General features: G+C 44.0%; 1 protein-coding gene across 14 annotated transcripts in view; it reads left to right on the top strand.

The window, feature by feature from the left end:
* Positions 1–29: 29 nt before the first annotated feature.
* Positions 30–20295, top strand: part of ELAPOR1 (endosome-lysosome associated apoptosis and autophagy regulator 1) — a 72956-nt gene continuing 52690 nt past the window's right edge. For 4 of the 14 annotated variants that reach the window (XM_072754412.1, XM_072754417.1, XM_072754411.1 and 1 more), the window contains exons 1-2: positions 59–754; positions 968–1178. In XM_072754412.1, the coding sequence (XP_072610513.1) occupies positions 1026–1178 (153 nt within the window). In that variant the 5' untranslated portion in view covers positions 59–754; positions 968–1025. Of the gene's footprint in view, positions 755–967; positions 1179–20295 lie in introns of all 14 variants that reach the window. The other 10 variants (XM_072754414.1, XM_072754410.1, XM_025996346.2 and 7 more) reach the window with 8 other exon arrangements.

Below are 20295 nucleotides of genomic sequence, written 5' to 3'. Positions count from 1 at the left end.
GCCATCTGTGACTGAGGCGAATTCCCTTCGAGAAGGGCGCCACCTGGCGGTCCGGTGCGGAGACACCCCTCGGTAGGAAGCTCCGGGAACGCAGGGCGAAAGCGCCCGCGGCGAACCAGGGAGCCCTGCGTGTGCACTCGGGGGCCTTAGTCGGAAAACGTCGGCCTCCGCCGGGCAGCGGTCCTGCAACACATCTCCGTCCAGCAAAGAAGCCCCAAAAGATGACCCAGGGATTTGCTACTCCGTCGCATCTAACAAAAGAATTTTTCAAAGCAGTGAGAGAATGAGACGGAAGAGCCCAGGCGTCGTGCTTGGAAAGTTGCAGGCTAGTGCAAACACTCCTTGCTTAACCTCGGTTTAACGGCGCCAGCCTCAAGGCTTCGCACGGAGCCGGTTGGAGAGGCGCGGGTGGATGTGGCCGCATGGAGCAGGATCTCCAGAGGCGGCTGCAGCAGCAGGTGACACCTTCCGGAGCCACGCTCCCAAGGCTGCAACCTCTGGAGGTGAGACGGGGCCCCAGTCGTCCTCCGATCGCTGCACACAAAGCGTTGTCGAACGCCACGTCTGCAAAACATTAGAGATGCTCCCAAATGGCCCACGGCCCGAAAGAGCAGTGGAAGCGGCGACTCCGGCGGCGGCCCGGGCGCTGCTGCTGCCGCGTTCTCCGCACGCCGCCTGCGCCCGCCTGTTGGGCCGGTTGCGGACCCCCGGCGCGCGCATCCCCCGCGGCGGCGGCTGCCATGGCGACCGGCAGGTGAGCGGCGGAGGGGCTCGTGGTCCCCGACCCACCCGCGCGCAGCGAGAGGAGGCGGTTGCCAAGGCGACGTGGGTAGGAGGCGAAGAGGAAGGAGGGAGGAGGAAGGATGGGCGGCCTCGGCGTAGCCGCAGGGAGGTGACCGAAGCGAGCCCAGCCCCTTGCATCCTCCCCCTGAGAACCTCCCTCCCCTATTTTTCCGCCTTCTGCCAGCAGTAGCCGCAGCCGCCGCAGCACCTGAGCCGCTGCTGCCGTCGCCCAGGACGTCGCTATGGCAGAGCCGAGGCGCAGCCTCCATCCCTCTGCCGGGGGCACGGGGAGAACCGAGCGGCGCACGCTCCGGCTCCTGCGGCTGCTGCTCTGGGTTGGCACCGCCGTCCAGGTGACCCGGGGAGCGGGCCCGGAGCTTCACGCCTGCAAAGAGGTACTGTCTTCCCCGACCCGACCCCACGTTGGTCAGAAAAATCTTAGATCCTGGCGGAGACCTTGGGGACCCAGGAACACACAGTTTCAGAGGCCACGGAGTTTACGTCTCTTTGGGGATGAGGCGTGGGGAGGGGGAGCGGGAGGGAAGAGGAGCCGACTGGCGTCACGGAGAGGCCGGCCCACCGGGGGACTCACTGAACGGATCATCCTTACAGCCTGAGCCACTGAGCTCGGAGGGCCAGGTCCCAGGTCCCTGGGCTCGGGGATGAGGGAAGAAGACACGGGTTGTTTTCCAGCTGCAGTGAAATTACCTTAAAAGTAGTTGAAAACAAAAGATTATGTACAGAGGGGCAAATTAGAAAGTGAGAGGAAAGAGCGGGGTTAAGAAAGGAGTTAGGAAGGCCAGAGGAAAGTAGGGGAGCAAAGGGGAATCCTTGTGGTTTTATCATGGCTTCAAGAAAAGGAGTGTGAAGGTGGGAGATGTGCCAGGGGACCGAAGGAACCCGCCACCTCTCCTCCCCCTTGTTAAACATCCAGTTGCCTTGCAGCTGCTAATTACTTTGCCTCCTCCAGTTCCGTTTGTTTAATGTACCTGACAGCACACGACCACCTCTGACCAGACTTTGAGTCTGCAATATCTGGCTTTCCACCCGTCTCCACTTTCCTTCTCTGGACTTCCGCTGACATATGTCATAAGTTTTGTTTTGTTTTGTTTTTTCTTCAAGGTGTTTCTAAAATGTTGCCAACACAATTCAGACAGTAGGTAGTGAATGTCTTCCAACCAAAAATTCTTTGAGCATTCTTTTTGGAGGGATATACAAAGGTATTAAGGAGTAACAAAACTCAGTAGTTTCTATAGTGTTGAAGTAACATTATTTGGTTGTTCTCCGTGTAACCTTTTCTAACCATATGGCAGAGGCAGCAACAAAATACAAGAACTGCATTGGGGAAGGCAAAATAAGAGTTGTTCTGTTATCTCTGTGAAATGTGAAAGATTTTGTAATACACCAGGAGTCTAGCCCTGTAAAAAAAAAATCTCCAATGTCATACTTGGTTAGGGTTTTGAGAGACTGAAATACTTTTTGTAAGTTGTCAGTATTAACTGATTAGTAACAACAACCCCCTCCCATATGGAAATATATTATTATGAAGGTGCTCTATCCGGTAGACTGTCTACAACATAACATGTCATGAAGGAGTGGAAGTTGAGGAGAGGAGAGAGAATTTTTTACTTCATTCATGAAGATGACACAAGTGATCCCAGTCAATGGCACTTTTGGTAACTTTTAACAGTTCCAATGATGACCTGCCCTGGGCCATCTACATTTCCACTAAGCCACTTTAGGACCTGTTTTGTTGTTGTTGTTGTTTTTAAGATTTCATTTATTTATTAGAGAGAGGGCATGAGCAGGGGGAGGGACAAGCAGGCTCCTGCTGAACAGGGAGCCTGATGTGGGGCTCTATCCTAGGACCCTGAGATGAAATCAGATGTTTAACCAACTGAGCCACCTAGGCACCCCTTTATGACCTGTTTTAAAGATGGCTAGGAACAGGATGATTTTCTCAGTGACTGTGGCTTACTGGCCTTGGTGGTGTGTGGTCTAACCAACTGAGATAACTAGTTCAAGCAAGTGCACTTGCCTAAGAATCCACCATGCAAGTCTCCTGAGTGGAAGGTAAGAATCATACAGTTCAACTACTACTTCTTGGTGAGATCTTGTCAACTCTGGAAAATGTGAGACATTTAAGAAATTAAACACTTTATGGGTGCCTGGATGGCTCAGTCCATTAACCGTCTGCCTTTGGCTCAGGTCATGATCCCGGAGTCCTGGTACTGAGCCCTGCTCCGGTTCTCAGTGGGCAGCCTGCTTCTCCATCTCCCTCTGCCTACCACTCTGCCTACTTGTGCTTGCTCTCTCTGTGTCAAATAAATAAATAAAATTTTAAAAAGATTTTATTTATTTATTCATGAGACACACACACACACACACACACACACACACACACACACACATAGAGGCAGAGACACAGGCAGAGGGAGAAGCAGAGGGAGAAGCAGGCTCCATGCAGGGAGCTGGACGTGGGACTCGATCCCGGGACTCCAGGATCAGGCCCTGGGCTGAAGGCGGCATTAAACCGCTGAGCCACCCAGGGATCCCAATAAAATCTTTTTAAAAAAGAAGTTAAACACTTTGTATCATGTCAGTTGGGAGGGAAGGAAGAATATTGATGCTTGAGAACTCTAACTGAGGTACAAATTTTGTGTTTAGTCCTTTTATTTATTTTAAAAATATTTTATCTATTTATTCATGGGAGACACACACACACAGAGAGAGAGAAAGAGAGAGAGGCAGAGAAACAGGCAGAGGGAGAAGCAGGCTCCATGCAAGGAGCCCGACATGGGACTCCATCCCAGGTCTCCAGGATCAGGCCCTGGGCTGAAGGCGGCACCAAACCGCTGAGCCACCCGGCCTGCCCTGTTTAGTCCTTTTTAAACAGCTGACATTTGCCTAAGCAAAAGATCTTGCTGCAGAGCATGAACTCAGGACAGTGGAAATCTGTGCAACTGGACATACCAGGGTTCTAGTCCCTGACTGTTACCACACAGTTTTTGCATCTGTACAATGGGTGTTTCAGTAACACCTACCTCAAAAAGGATCACTTTAAGTCTTGAAAGAGAAAATACAAAATAAGTGCAAATTAGAGTTACCTAACTCCCTTTCCTGTTCAGCTTCCTTACCCTTAGATCCATACCTCATGCCAGAGTCAAAGTGACTTAGGAGTCGCGCTCATTGGCCACAGGCATAGCAAATCCTGTTTAGACTCTCCTTGAGCAAACAGTGGCTGCCAGACACCCTTGACTCCAAATAATAAGGAAGAGAATAAACCCATTGTTACAACAGTCTTCATTTGGCAATATGAACTGACTCAACAAGTTTGGGGGCTTCCATCCCTAAAAGATGAAAAACCAATTCAGGGTAGACTAACCCTTCTCTTAATCTGCATATGAATTTCTTGGGAGTCCATGGTGGGTATACTGGCAGGGAGTCTTATCAGGCCAACCTGATATGACAGCAATGCTGTTCCAGCCTCATTTCTGAATCTAAGGTACCCCCCCAGATCTAATCAGTAAACAGAGGTTTAGCATGAGGCCTACACTGAGGTGGCGGAGAATGGGAGTTCTAGATTGCTAAACCTGTGCTGGGGGGTGACAGGCCTTTGCTCTCACAGTTTTACAATAATCGGATGACCAGTGGAACTAAGCATCCTGTATGGTATTTGTTTTCATGAATCATTTCTTTTTTTTTAAATATTTTATTTATTTATTCATGAGAGACACAGAGAGAGGCAGAGACACAGGCAGAGGAAGAAGCAGGCTCCACACAGGGAGCCTGACGTGGGACTCGGTCCTGGGTCTCCAGGATCACGGCCTGGGCCGAAGGCGGCGCTAAACCACTGAGCCACCTGGGCTGCCCCATGAATCCTTTCTTTAGCCCTCTGCCAGCCTGGGCCAAGTGCTGATGAGAGCCAAAGGAGCATTTCCTATAGCACAATAAATATAAATCAAATGAGAGTGGAGCAGGAAATCTTTAACTGATCTGCCCTACCCTGAGGCTCCAGTGCTAATTGCCCCTCAAGGGACACTTCCCAGTCTATACTGAAGAGTCCATCGGGCTTGGGAACCTGGCATACACGGATTGTAATAGAATTGGATGAGTGAGTGATGATGACTCTGGCACTTAGTAAGGATGCTACTTTGAACAAGTTGACTAATTTCTCGTGGCCTCAATTCCTGATCTGTAAAATGGGGATGGTAATACTCATTATCATTCTTACTCTCACAAGGCTGTTGTTAGGATTACATTAAGTTAGATAACACATATAAAATGCCTAGTGCATGCCCTTGACATGTCGCGGGTGCTGAAGAAATATTGGTAGGCAGAAACGGTAGGTACACAAATCAGGATATAGAAATGATAATGCAAAGTTAACATGGGGTAAACCACGCAGGAGTGGCAATACAGAGGTGAAAAGGAGAAGAAGGAAACATATTTGAACAGTTGGCACTTACTTGACCTACTTCTGGAAAAATCAGTAGGACCACAATGGGCAGAGATGGATTAGGTAGAAAAGGGAGCCTGCAGAAACGTCCACAAGGAAAATGCAAGGGATCCTGGGATTCCCAAGGCCGCTAGTAGACCAGGCAGATGAAATGTGAAGTAGGTGTGAGTGCAGGAGGAGATAAGGTTGGAATGTGGAGTAGGTGTGGGAGACAATAGAAATCAAGGTTGGAAAGTTAGAAAGCCGAAGTGGAGAATCCCTGAAGGATTTCTGGCAGAGATAGCGGAGTGCTCAGAGTGGATTAGTCTGAATTAAAAGAAACATGAGGTAGGCCAGAAGGTGAGAGCGGAAGATGGGGGCAAGGAGACCAGTCAAGAAGTAGGCTAGCAGAGGGATTGTACTGGCTGGTGGCAGTGGGACACATGGAGAGGTGTAGATATGAAAAATATGCCGAAGGTAGAGGTTGGAGGGTTTGACAACTGACTTGAAGTATACGGTGAAAGAGAGGGGCAAGCCAAAGGTTTTGGTCAGGGTTTTAGAGTAGCTGTGGGAGATGCAGAAAGAACAGCTTTAGGAGCAGAGTTATGACCTTTCACAATTCTGACTTTCCTGGGGTCAGCCCCTCTCCCAGGAGGGAGAAAGTCCTGAGACCCTGGCATGATACTTTACTGTATGATCATAGCTTCTGGGTTTTTATATTTCTTCCTGTGTTTGGTTCTTTTTTTTTTTTTTTTTCCTCCTGTGTTTGGTTCTAACTCGTTATTCAAGGTTTGAATTCCATAGGGAAAGTAGTAGATCGAGAAAACACTCAGGACCCCTGAACTTTCAGGAAATATTTTATGGAAAGCCTAAAATCTAAAGTGACTCCTGGGGGGCACTTTAATAGGCTTAGTCCATTAAGCTTCTGGCTCTTGGTTTCCGCTGGGGTCATGATCTCAGGGTCATGGGATGGAGCCCCAGCATCTTGCTCTGCACTCAGTGCGGAGTCTGCTTGAGATTCCCTCCTTTGCCTTCTGCCCCTCCGCCCCCAAATAAATAAATACATCCTAGAGCTACTCAAGCTGCTCAAGCACCCCAATTTGACTTACTTTAAAGGAAAAACTTGGGATCCCTGGGTGGCGCAGCGGTTTGGCGCCTGCCTTTGGCCCAGGGCGCGATCCTGGAGACCCAGGATCGAATCCCATGTAGGGCTCCCGGTGCATGGAGCCTGCTTCTCCCTCTGCCTGTGTCTCTGCCTCTCTCTCTCTCTCTCTCTCTCTCTCTGTGACTATCATAAATAAATAAATAAAAATTAAAAAAAAAAAAGGAAAAACTTTAGGGGTGCCTAGGCATCTGACTTTAGCTCAGGTCATAATCTTGGGGTCCTGGGATTAGCCCATGTAGGGCTCTGAACTCAGTGGGGAATCTGTTTCTCCCTCTCCCTCTGCCCCTCCCCCTGCTTGCACTCTCTCATGCTCTCTCTCTCTCTTAAATAAATAAATAAAAATCTTTTAAAAATAAAAAATAAAAAATTAAGAAAAACTTTAAAAATTGTAAAAGTGACACATTTCATTTGCAGACAACTTGAGAAAGGATAGATAAGTAAGAAGAAGAGAGTAAAAATCACCTATATTCCTAGCACTCGAACTATCATTTTTTTATGTATGTATTTGTGAGAGGGAGGCAGAGTAGTGGTACAGAGTGTGGGGTCTGGATATACTGGGTGGGATAGATTCAATTTTCAGCTCCTCCACTCAGTAATGGCATGACCCCGGGGGAAATCACTTAATCTCCTTATACCTCAACTTCTTCATCATTGCAATGGGAATATTAATAAAGTCCACTTAATTGATTACTATATTATGACAGTTAAGTGAGTTAATACATGTAAAGTACTTAGAACAGTTCCTGGTGCATAGCAAATACTCAATAAACGTTAACTGTTGCAGATTTTTAGTGGAGCTATGATTAATATGTTCTTATAGTAGTAAAAAATTAGTAAGAATTGAACAGTGGTAAAAGTGTTGGAAAGGGAAAAAGAGTAGATGTGAAAGATGTTCTGAGGACAAAGCTGGGAGAATTTGACAAAGAGGGAAGAAAGCATAGTAGTCAAAGGTCTGGAGTTATGCTCTCTGGATATGGTACCCACCAGCCCGTGTGGCTATGGCCCTGTGTGGCTACCACCAAGCAATGAAAATAAAGCTAGTATAGCTGAGGAAATAAAATTTTAATGTTATTTAATTTTAATTAAAGTTAAAATGTACACCCAATTCGGTCATTGAAAAATTATTAGCTATGTTTGGAAATACTTGGATATGTGCATTTACTTTTTTTTTTTTAAGAGTTATTTATTTTAGATATGGGGATGCAAATGGGGAGAGAAACAGAGGGAGAGGGAGAGAGGCAGATTCCCCACTGACAGCGAAGCCCTGGGGGGGGGGGGGGGGCTCCATCTAGTGGGGCCTGATATGACAACCTGAATGGGGATCATGAGTCAGTCGCTCAACCTGCTGAGCCACCCAGGGGCCCGCATCTACTTTCTTAACCAGAAATTTTATGAAATCTAAATAGGAACCACAGAATTTTGATGAAAATTTAGCATCTGAATTGAGTCATATTGTAAAGTGTAACATACATACCAAATTTGGAAGACAGTACAGAAAAATGAATGCAAAATATCTCAATAATGTTGCATACTGATTGTGTGTTGAAATGTATCATTAAAATTAATTTCACCTAAAAAATTTAATTTCACCTGTGCCTCTGCTTTTTCAAATGTGCCTACTGGAGATTTAAAAATCTTTTTTTTTTTTAAAGATTTATTTATTTATTCATGATAGAGAGAGAGAGAGAGGCAAAGACACAGGCAGAGGGGGAAGCAGACTCCATGCAAGGAGCCCGATGCGGGACCCGATCCTAGGACTCCAGGATCGCGCCCTGGGCCAAAGGCAAGCGCCAAACCGTTGAGCCACCCTGGGATCCCTGAGATTTAAAAATCTTGTACGTGGCTTGCATTATGTTTCTATGGGACAGTCAGTGCTGGCTTGCCGGTGATGGCTATACAAATTGTCATCTGTGATTTAATCCCAGCTATCATTTCAACTACATTGTCTTGGGTAAGATACTCTCCTGTTTCTCAGTTTTTTTACTTGGAAAATGGAGATAATGTAGTTTTTATCTTTTTATGGATTGGTGAGAGGATTAAGCAAAATAATGCTTACAGTGCTTTGCCAAATGCATAGCTTATAGTCAGTGCTTAATACGTGTTGTGCTTATTACTGTTTTATCTCTTTTTTTGAAAATTTAGGAATGGGATTGAACTCCAGATTGCCTTATTCCCTTTTGGCCTATTTAAATACAATTTTAAAATATCTTTATTATTTTTATAACGGTGGTACATTCTTATTCTAAAATATCAGGAAGTATAGAATGCAAACAGGGACACAAACCTTACCCAAAATTTCATTAATTGGCTAAAATCACTATAAAGATTTTGTTGCATATTTCCAGACTTCTTTATATACTTATAGACTTTCTATACTTTATATACTTATAGACTTTCTATACTTTTATACTTAAATGTATAGATATAAATATATGATTCTCCATACATGGATCATATCACACATGCTGTATCAGAGCCCATTTTTTTCATGGTATAATTTGCAAAAGACATCTCTATCTGTTAATAAATATAGGTCTAACTTCATCTACATAGAGTTCTGTAGCATGTATATAATATAATCTACTTAACCAACCAATTCAGATGGCTTCTAAATTCTATTACTATCAACAATACTGAAATGAATGCTTTTGCATATACGTTTGTAGACATTTACTCAGTTTTCATCCTGTTAACTCCTCAAGCTATATTCCTAGAAATGGAGATTTCTTGATCAAAGAACACATAAATCTTATATTGCACCATATTATCTGATTTCTCTTTTGGGGAAATTACACGAATTTCATTTTCCATGAACTTTGCATGTCCTCACCTTTTCTCATATCTCTGGCAATACTGTCAGTCCCTTCAAACTTGGCAAATCAGTAGACAAACACACACACACACACACACACACACGCACACACACACACTTTTGTTTTAGCTAGGTCCATTGCTAAAGGATCCCTCCTATTTCCAGAAGGACCCCATCTAGAGCTCCCAACTAGCCTCAGGGTGTTTCTGGAAGCCATTACTGCAACTGAGAAACAGCATCTTAACTCATTCTATAACAAACAATATAAACAAATCCCTATACATCAATCTTGTTCTAAGTTGCTTCTTAGCTGCTTCTCTCTCTACCAGCTGGGAGTGAAAACTCTGCCACACTATGTCCAGCTCCCCTTTGCTCTCTTTCACGTTTCCCCAGTTTCCCCACGTAGATGGTCCTGGGGAGGAACCGGGCTTGGAAAGCTGACTGGATACTCCCAAATAACCAATGCAGTCGACTTACAAATTTGGCTAAGCGGTATGAAAGAAAAGCCAAAGATATAACAAGGAGACCTATTCATAGATCATAGATCTACCCTAGATCTCTATATCAGGAAGGTTAGAGCTGGCCTCTCTGAGGAGTGGGTTTAAGTGGCGAGCTGATTGAAGGCCATGGAGAAGTTTGGCGGGTGAAGAGAAGTAGACATAAATGCAAGGCAGGAAAAAGTCTGTGCTTAGGAGACAGAAGGCTAGTGTGGCCGGACAACATAATTTTACACTTCAAAATGAAAAATGCATATCTCCATTTTGAAATTTCAAGACTACTAAAAGAAGCTATGAAATCTTAATCAGAAGTCCTGGGGGGACATGGGTTTATTCAAAAATTGTTATTTTCTTTTACATCATAAGGTAGCTATGCTCATAATAATAATTCACATTTATTGAGTGCCCTAAGTGACCTCCAGGCATTGACTCATTTTTCCCTTATAAGAACTCTATGAAATAAGTACTGTTACTACCCCACCTCCATTCCACCCCAACCCTCTCCTCTTGACTGCTCCACTGTCTTCCACAGCACTCTCCACCATCTGGTATTTTCCACATATTTTTTTAATTGTCCATATTTTCTGGTTAGAACGTAAACTCTTTGAGGGCTGGTATTCTTGCCCATCTTAATCATTTCTACATTCCCTGTGCCTGCCACAGAGAGATTAGCCTGCCAGAGGTTACTTGGGTGCTAAGAGAGCAGGAATCCAGGCAGCTGGGCTCTTAACCACTGTGCTATTTTCTGCACGTCAGCCCCAATTGTGCAAAGGGTATAAGCTGAGAAGTAAAAGTTTCCCCTCCCCCTCACGAGTCCCCAAAGGCTAACCTCTGTCAACTCCCGCTTAAATATATTCTTCTTGAAGTGTTTTATGCCTAGCAAGCCTAACAAGCACATCTGTCTAATCTTTTTTTTTCTATAGAGATCAGATCAGAATATTTGTCCTGTTCTGTATTTTACTATTTTCCTTACTATAGATCTACATCATCATTTTTAACAACTAAATTGTGATTCATGATAAGCATGTGCCATGATTTACTAAAACAGAAATTTGATGAATAGGTCAATTCCAGTCATTTATATGGTAATAGTGCTGCAGTGAATATCCTCCTGTGTGTATTGAAGCGTACTTGTTTGAGTCTATCTGTCAGATAAATTCTTAAAAGTAGACGTAGTGGGTCAAAGAGTCCAAGTGTTTAACATTTCGATAGATGTGTGTCAGGTTGGGGGCATGGATTTTTAAAGATAGCATTAGCCTTCTCCATCTGCAGTCAGAGGGAGGAAGGAGGCCTTGTCTGGGAAGGCTGCCGCCAATTTATTCTCCCCTGGGAATCACTGAGACCGGGAGGGCCAGGCTGGAGAGGCTGTCGGCTTTATCAAGCTGCCAGCTTTCCCCAGTCAGGGCAGATGGGCCTGATGGCTAATTTTGCCAGATTTTCAGAAAATAATTTGGTCCAACTCAGAGCTCTTCCTCAGTCTGTATCATTCCTCTAGTAAAGTGATAAAAATTGTGCCGTTTGTCACATTTTTTTCTTAAGCTCTCCTTCTATGTCGTACTAGATAAAGCACAGAACAGATAATTATAGTGAGTGCTTGACAGCTGCCGAAAGAAAATATATTTTTCATACTTTGTAGCTCTGCGCTTTTCAAAATCTTTTTAAGCCTGAGAGCCCTAATATGAGGTTATCACCCATTCTTCTCCTTCAATTTGACATGTGTTATTAAAGGCATTTTAAAAAAGACCCATAGAACTATGCAGAGTGAAAAAATAAATTGACTCTCACAGGCCTAGAACATGATTTTCTAAATTGGAGTCATACTGATAATACAAAATAAAATGCAACAACTAGTGATAATAGTTGGATTTTAATGTGATCAGACTGCTTGCTAATTGGAGCATTCCTCTCCCTATCCCATGCGCAATAGTCAAGGAAAGCTGTTTCTGAATTAGAAAGGAAACTGAAGGGCAGCCCGGGTGGCTCAGCAGTTTAGTGCTGACTTCAGCCCAGGGAGTGATCCTGGGGACCCGGGATAGTGTCCCATGTCGGGCTCCCTGCATGGAGCCTGCTTCTCTCTCTCTGCCTGTGTTTCTGCTTCTCTTTCTCTCTGTGTGTGTGTCTCTCATGAATAAATAAATAAAATCTTAAAAAAAAAAAAAAAAGAAAGGAAACTGAAATTGGCGAATTTTCTGCTTGAAATTGATTACTTTGCCCTCCAACCTCAATCATATGAAAATAAAAGAGTGGCTAGTAAGCCACCAAGAGAAAAGATAAAGGAAACATCAGTTATATCTGTTCATCTGACTTAGTTCAAAGTCTCATAAGGATGGTAGTGGCTTAGGACAGCACTTCAGAGGAGTCAGGTGTGCCCAGCAAGCCCTGCGCTAGACACAGATGAGATGCTCCATGAATTTTGAATTAATGGATCAGCTTATTTTTCTTGTAAAATATTTCTTAAAAAGATTAGTGCTAGAGCTTCCGTTTGCAAATATTGAGCTGTATAAATCATCCGTACAATAAAAGGCGCTATGACCAAATACAGAGTAAGAAACAGGTTAGTAGACAGTCAGAAGGAAACAAAGAACTATGGGGGGAGGCACATTTTTAAAAGAATACATAGCATTTTTAGTCTTGATTATCCAAAAGACTACTCCTGATTTTCATGTTCACCAGCTAGTTTTTCTCGGGTAGAGATAGATTTGGGTACAGTTTCAGAAAAATGCGTGATCGTGGTCAGTGTGCTTTATTTATTGTCTTTAATGTAATTACCATTTTATTTTATTTTATTTTATTTTATTTTATTTTATTTTTGCACTTATCGTTTTAGTCAGATGATGAGCGACCAAAGGGAGTGGACGTGAATAAGTATGAGCAGATAAAGCTTGTACCACTGGGAATATACAACATTCTCAGGAGCTTCTCTGAAAGATGAGACATCCTCTTGATTTTTAGATAACCTAAAATCTCAGGTTTTTTGCTTTTGATTATAATTGATATCACCCCATCTCCATTAAAATATGTATTTTATACTTGCAGAAACTGAGGACCAAGGAGATCAACAGGTTGGTTCACTCTGGGGAGTGTCCTTTAGATATAAAGTTGTGAACTCACAAAAAGCTGGTGTTAAGCTGGATCTTAGTAGCCATCCAGACAGGAGGCAGACTTACCAGCTCCCTAAGAGCAGAATGAGAGTTTACCCTCAGGTAGGTTATATTGCTTAATAATTACAAATGCTTAAAAAAAGGGTACTTTTTACACTGGATAATGAGAGCTCGTTATTTACGGAGTGGACCCCTACAATTGTAAAAAGTACTCTTTTTTAAACTTTGGAAAGGTGAGACAGCATAACTGGGCACCTGATGGCTCCATTGTTTCTGACATTTCCTCCACGCTAGACCCTTTCTGTTTTTAGGAATATTGACAGAAAAAAAAAAAAAAAAGGAATATTGACAGATACTGTCCCTATTGGTACCTGGTCCCAGAGAACTGGTATTATCAGAGTACTCACAGTTTGAAAACATTAATGACAGATTTCCTCTAGAGATCAGGGGCCATTGTCAAGTTTTCCCTACCAGATACTTATTTTTTTCTCATATTTTTAATCCTCTGAAATTTAAAATAATTCATTTGCCAAGTATTTATTGAACATCATGGACTGAAAGAGACATGGAAGAATGATAGGCCATGAAACTGACAGCGGTGGCACATTCGGCCTTTCAAGGAACCAGCGGTTACAAAGAGAGATCAGCGCGAGAGAGCGTGAGGCCAGATAGGGAGGAGCAGTGGGCAGAGCACAGCCTCTGGAGACCAGGTTCATATCCTTGGTGAAGTCTCACTGGCTGTCAGACTCATTTTTCAAAGGAGCTAATCATATTTAACTTGAAGGGTTTTTGCGAAAGTAGAAATGAGACACAAGATATGCACAGTGACTCGTATTCGTTTGCTAGGGCTGCGCTAACCAAGTATCACAAGCTGGGTGTTGTAAAACAACAGAAATTTATTCTCTCAGTTATGGAGGCAAGAAGTTCAAATCCAAAGTGCCTTGGTGCCATGCTCTCTCTGATGGCTGTAGAGAGGAATCTTCCCTTCTATCCTAGCTTCTGGTGGTTGCCAGCAATCCTTGGCAGTCCTTGATCGGTAGCTGCATCACTTCAATCCCTGCTCTGCTGTCACATGGCCTTCTCCTGCTAGGTCTCTGTCTTCACATGGTCTTCTTACAAGGACATCAGTTACTGAATTTCGGGGAACCCCCCCCCACTCCAGTATGTCCTTATCTTAACTAATTACATCTGCAAAGACCTGATTTCCAAATAAGGTCATATCTTCTGAGGCTTTGGCTGGACGTGAATTTTGGAGGGACACTATTTAACCGCTACATCAGCATATAGTAAGTACTCAATAAGTTGAAGTGATTATGGTTATCAAGAGCCAAAGTGCAAATGAACAGAAAAAAGTTATTTCAGTAGGGGCTCTTTTAAGCTCTCTTTAAGAGAGCTTCTTAAAAGATGTGAGAAAGTCAAGCAGGGCTTTAGAGAAGTGGTAACATTTATTTATTTTTAAAAGATTTATTTATTTATTTATTTTATATGTAGATAGAGTGTGCATGGGCCAGGGAAAGGGAAGAGGGAGAGAGAATCTCAAGCAGACTCCTCACTCAATGGGGAACCCCGCCCCCCTGAGATCATGATGAGCCAGAATCAAGAGTTGAATGTGTGGGGCAGCCCAGGTGGCTCAGCGGTTTAGCGCCACCTTCAGCCAGGGTGTGATCCTGGAGACCTGGGATCGAGTCCCACGTTAAGTTCCCTGCATGGAGCCTGCTTCTCCCTCTGCCTGTGTCTCTGCCTCTCTCTCTGTGTATGTCTCTCATGAATAAATAAATAAAATCTTAAAAAAAAAAAAGAGTTGGACGCTTAACTAACTGGGCCCCCCTAGAGAAGGGGTAACATTTAGATAAGAACTGGAGGTGTAGGGGTACCTGGGTGGCTCAGTGGTTGAGCATCTGCTTTTGGCTCAGGTCATGATCTTGGGTCCTGGGATCAAGTCCCGCATCAGGCTCCCCTCAGGAAGCCTGCTTCTCCCTCTACCTATGTCTCTGCCTCTCTCTGTGTCTCTCATGAATAAATCTTTTTTTAAGAAAAGAAAATAGGACTGATGGTGTAGGAGAATCTATCAGATGGGGAGAACAGTGTATTAATATTTTAATAAAAGGATTATTAACCTTGTAAAATCAGCTATTAATGAGACAGAAATCTCCTTTGGTCCAACAGGAATTAAAAACTATAATCTTTTTCTGAGTGGATAAGCATATATATTATCTATTATCTACTGCTTTATAACAAGCTACCCTAAAACTTAGTGGTTTAAAAAAAAACCCAAACATTCATGATCTCAGTTTCTATAGGTCAGGAATTTATGGGTGTCTTAGCTGGGAAATTCTGGTTCAGAGTCTCTCATGAGGTTACAGACAAGATGTCAACCAGGGTTGCAGTCCTCAAAAGCTTGTTTAGAACTTGAGAATCAGCTTCCAAGATGATTCACTCAAGTGGCTATTAGCAGGAATGAGACCCTCGCCTTGGGTCTCTCTATGGAGCTGCCTGAGTGCCCTCATGACATGGCAGCCAGCTTCCTCCAGAGCAGGTAATCAGAGAGGGCAAGGAAGAAGCCTCAGCCGCTTTTACCACCTAATCTAAGAGTCACACACCATCACTTGAGCCACATTCTTTTTTTCTTTAGAAGCAAGAATCTGAGTCCAGCACACACTCAGGGGGAGCATTAAGCTCTCTCTTCCTCTTGGAGGGAGGAACATCCAAGAATACATGGACATATTTTAAAACCACCACATCACAGCATATCATGAAATCATCCATTCCTTTAGCTGTTGGACTAGTTTTCCTAAATGTGATGTTCCTACATCTCCATGTTACTATTATTATTATTATATATTAATACAGTAATCATTTTGACTTCTCACAGTGTGCCAGACACTGTGCTTGCAGCTGGGGATTTAGAATGGATTGGCCCAGTGCTTGCCTTCAAGGAGTTTACAGTCCAGTGGGAAAGGGAATGTGTAATAAATATAATGCATTTATATGAGAGATAAAAGTGAATATAAACAAAAGGATTTGGGTTGGCACTATAAGAGAGAAAATGCAGAAATCAGAAAAGACTGTAGGGGTAAATGGCATCTGAGCACCTAGGGTAGCATCCTAACCTTAGCCACCTCTTGGTATAGAGTAGATGCAGGGCACGTCAGTGGGGAGAAACATTCTAGGCCAGGAGATGGGAACGTGCAGAGTTACTTATGGGGGCATTTCAGGCTGTCCAGGTGGCTTTCATTGAAGAGGAAGGAAAGGGAATGGGAAGGTGGATTGAGGCAAGTCCTAGAGGCCCTTATAGAATAGATAGTGTTAGGGAGAAAAATTGAACTTGATTAAGAATACACTGGAGAAGTTTTTTCTGGAGGGTAGTGAATACTTAGATAGGTGTTTTTGAAGAATAGAAAAAAGTTGAACCATGGAAACCAGTATATCTGTATGTATGAACTCATTCCTTCACTCACTCATTCATTCAACAAAGTTTATAGCATTCCCACTGTGTGCAGGCATTGTTTATAGTCTAGTGGGATATATGTATATGCAATCATTACAGATAAAATTACAACTGTGACAAATGCTGCAAAAGGAAGGTACAAGGTGCATTAAGAGCACTTATTAGGGGGTTTGACTTAAGTAGGAGGTTCAGGGAACTCTTAGGGTAGCAGTAATCCAGCGGGGGCCTGAAGGATATCCAGGAGTAATAAGCCATGAGGGGGCAGGAATCAGCACATATAAAGGCCCTGAAGTAGGTACAGAAGACTGAAAGAAGGCCAGTGTAGTGTGAGGAGTAGAGAAGGAAGGAGAATGCGGTGAGAAATGAGGTAGGAGAGGAAGGCAATCAAACTATGAATGGTCTTATTTTAATTAATTACAAAAAATTTTTTAATTCATGAGAGACACAGAGAGAGGCAGAGACATAGGCAGAGGGAGAAGCAGGCTCCCTGCAGGGAGCCTGATACAGGACTTGATCCCAGGACTCCGGGATCATGACTTGAGCCAAAGGCAGATACTCAACCGACTGAGCCACCCAGGCATCCCTAATTAAGTAATTAATAGTGCTTCCACCTATAAGGACTTCCATTTTCAGGAAATATTTCATCAAATTAGTAAAATCCAAATATGAAATAAGATTATGGCTGGAAAAAAGTACAATCTAGAATGACAATACAAAAAGAATAATTTTTTAAATTTATTTATTCAGAGAGAGAGAGAGAGAGACTGAGAGGCAGAGACACAGGCAGAGGGAGAAACGGGCTCCATGCAGGGAGCCTGATGCGGGACTCGATCCTGGGTCTCCAGGATCAGACCCCGGGCTGCAGGCGGCACTAAACCACTGCGCCGCCGGGGGTGCCCCCAAAAAGAATAATTAAATGAATATATGAACACTATACAAACAAATGTACTGGAAGCTTGCCTCTGAGCTCCCTGGTGGCCAATGTAAAAAATGAAAACATTATAGGACATGTAGTGCTCAGAGCCCATCATTTGCCTGCTAAATGAGGAAATCATTTAGCAGGCAGATGCAATAGGAAGATGTACTGATGGGCAAGCTGTGGCATGAGAATGGAAAAGATTAGGAACATCAGAAGAAGACATTGGAGAGAGGTTCACTGATCAGTTAATTTAATTACTGAAACTATAGTATCTGTGGATATTATCTCCCAGTATCTGTGGAGACTCTTATGGGACCAGTGATTATTATTTGTCTCCTCTATATACATGAAGTAGAAATGGAATATAGCTTCTTTTTAAGCCAGAGTAATTTCCTTTGGCCTCAAATTGAAGTAGCAGGGGATATGCTGTTTAATGACTATCTGTTAACCATTTTTGAGGCTGGTACTGCTGGGAGTGGGAGGAAAAATCAAGGATGGCTTGTTGATCAATAAGTATAAAAATAAAGAAGTAGGAGAGATTTGTCCTGATTCCTCCTGTGACTGCTAAAAAGCCGGAGGACCATCTGAGGCCTTCCTGAAAATTAGGGAGAATGGCATCCTGCTTTAATTTCTTCCACTGAATTTCACTCTTGGACTCAGGCCATTACTATTTGGCAAAACAAGAGGTGCTGATGTGAACCAAGTTCTGAGCGACAGTGCCACAGGCTGGTCCCGGGGAAACCTTTAAAGACTGCGGCATGCAAAGGCAGCCAGAACCTCGCCTGACGTGGGTGGGAGGGGCAAGAGGAACTCTAATGGCAATTTTAGTACACGTAAAGAAGGCTTTCATTTTCTACCTTGTTGTAGCAGAAGCCATCCGAAAAAGTGAATGCAGGCAACGGCTTGAATTTGAACATTCGGCTTTGGATTCTGTTCTTTCTTGGGGCTCCCCTCCCCCCAGCCCCATCTCTTTTTCTCACGATGGACAGTATTCCAATTGCCCAAAGGAAAGCATTGCAGGCCAGTCAGTGGCACTGTTTCCTCCCCTTGCTTTAGTTTCAGGTGTTTTCAGATTTTCCAGTGCAAAGCCTCACAGCCTCCTCCAGGCAGAGCCCAGCCGCAGGACTCTGGTTTGGGCCTCTCGTAGGCCTTCTCCACCTCACGGGGCTCCGGGCCTCTCCCCTGCAGGAGGCTGGCATCTGGCTGCCATACTCAGCTGCCACCAAGACCCTCAGAAAGAAAAGTGACTTCCTTTAAGAACTAGGTCATCTTTGGGGCACCTGGGTGGCTCAGTGGTTGAGCATCTGCCTTTGGCTCAAGTGGTGATCCCGGGGTCTTGGGATCAAGTCCCCCATCGGGCTCCCTGCAGGGAGCCTGCTTCTCCCTCTGCCTGTCTCTCCTCTCTTTGTGTATCTCTCATGAATAAATATATAAAATCTTAAAAAAAAAAAAAAAAGATCATCTTTGCAAAGGATTGCTGAGTCCTGGCCTTCTGTCCAGTGAACAGGTGGCCTCTACTACCATCTCCTCAGTTTACAGATAAGAAGCAGGTAGCTCTTCATTTGGCTGCTGGGTCTCCTGCTCTGGTCTTTTCTTCATGAATATCTCCATGAAATTCCACAGAGCTAGTTGGTTCCACCTTCATCCTTACTTCATGCAACTTGGAAGCCCTTTTGGCAACTTTCAAAAACATCTTGCCCACTTTATCCTGGAAAGGACTGTCAGTTCTCCTTTCTAGGTGGAAAGTCCTCAGGGGGGTGTTTTATTAGAGCTTCTCCCAGGCATGTCTCATCATTTCCAGCAGAGGAAAGAAACAGGACTGAAGTAATTGCCTTCAGGCACTCTCTCTCCTCCTTCCTTTTTAAAAATACTGGAGTAATGTCATTTTTCAGCATAAAAAAATAGCGATAGTGGTTGGACTTGGAAGACAAGGTTTTTGGAAATCTCGCAACTGCATAGGGCACAAAAGAAAAAAAGAAAGAAAGGAAGAAAGAAAGAAAGAAAGACCAAAAAGACCAAGTCAGTTTCTCAGTCCCTACCGACTTTGGACTACCCTGGACTTCTTCTGGCCAGCTGCCTGGTTTGGAGTGGGGGTAGGGGGTTCCCAACTCCCAATTGCAGCTGGTCTAAGCCTCTGGTGGAGGGCTTCCTACAACCCAGATTGTTGGCCCTGGCCTAGAGGTTCTGATTCAGCAGGTCAGTGAAGAGGCCTAAGATTTTGCATTTCTAACACAAACTTAATTGGGCCTGGTGGTATTAGGACCACACTTTGAGAACCACTGGTTTAAATGTAATGGAAATGATAAGAGCTTTGAAGACAGGTGGGTTTGGCCTTGAGTCCCAAACCTGCAGCTTACTCACTAGCCATGTGACTTTGGGGCATGTGCCTGAACATCACTGAACTAATTCTTCATTCTGAAAATGGGGTAAATAATATCTACCCCACAGGTCATTGATCCAACACATGCATACTTGTTGCAGGATTGCAGTGCCACGTTCTAAGTTGGGCAGCAGGGACTTGACAATGGGTGAGACTGTCTTTGATGTGAAGGAGTTAGGGTGGTTGTGAAGATTAAAAAGATAAAACTTGCAAAGGTTGAGGCCCCTGAGAGATGTCTAATAAATATTCACTTCATTTCCTTCATAGAAGGTAACATGGTTCTGCTTTTAGTTTTTTTTGGGGGGGGGTGGGTGGGAGGGTCCAAAAAGAAATTCTCAAATTTTATAGCATGGGACCTAGAGCTATGATTCTCTAGATAGACAATTTGAGGTAAAGGAGCATCTGGGTGGCTTAGTCGGTTAAGCAACCGACTCTTGACTTCAGCTCAGGTCATGGTCTCAGTGTCCTGAGAACAAGCCCCACATTGAGCTCTGTGCTGAGCATGGAGTCTGCTTAAGATTCTCTCTCTCTGTCTCTCCCCCTCTGTCCCTTACGCCCGTTCACACACACTCTCTCTCAAAAACAAAACAAAACAAAAAAGTCCTCAAAAAAAAATTTAGAGGGGAGCCCGGGTGGCTCAGTGGTTTGACGCTGCCTTTGGCCCAGGGCCTGATCCTGGAGACCCAGGATCAAGTCCCACATTGGGCTCCCTGCATGGAGCCTGCTTCTCCCTCTGCCTGTGTCTCTGCCTC

The sequence above is a fragment of the Vulpes vulpes genome, chromosome 3 (assembly GCF_048418805.1).
Source record: "Vulpes vulpes isolate BD-2025 chromosome 3, VulVul3, whole genome shotgun sequence".
Taxonomy (NCBI): Eukaryota; Metazoa; Chordata; class Mammalia; order Carnivora; family Canidae; genus Vulpes; species Vulpes vulpes.
Note: the sequence above shows the minus strand (reverse complement) of the source record. Positions and strands in the feature narration are given on the sequence as shown.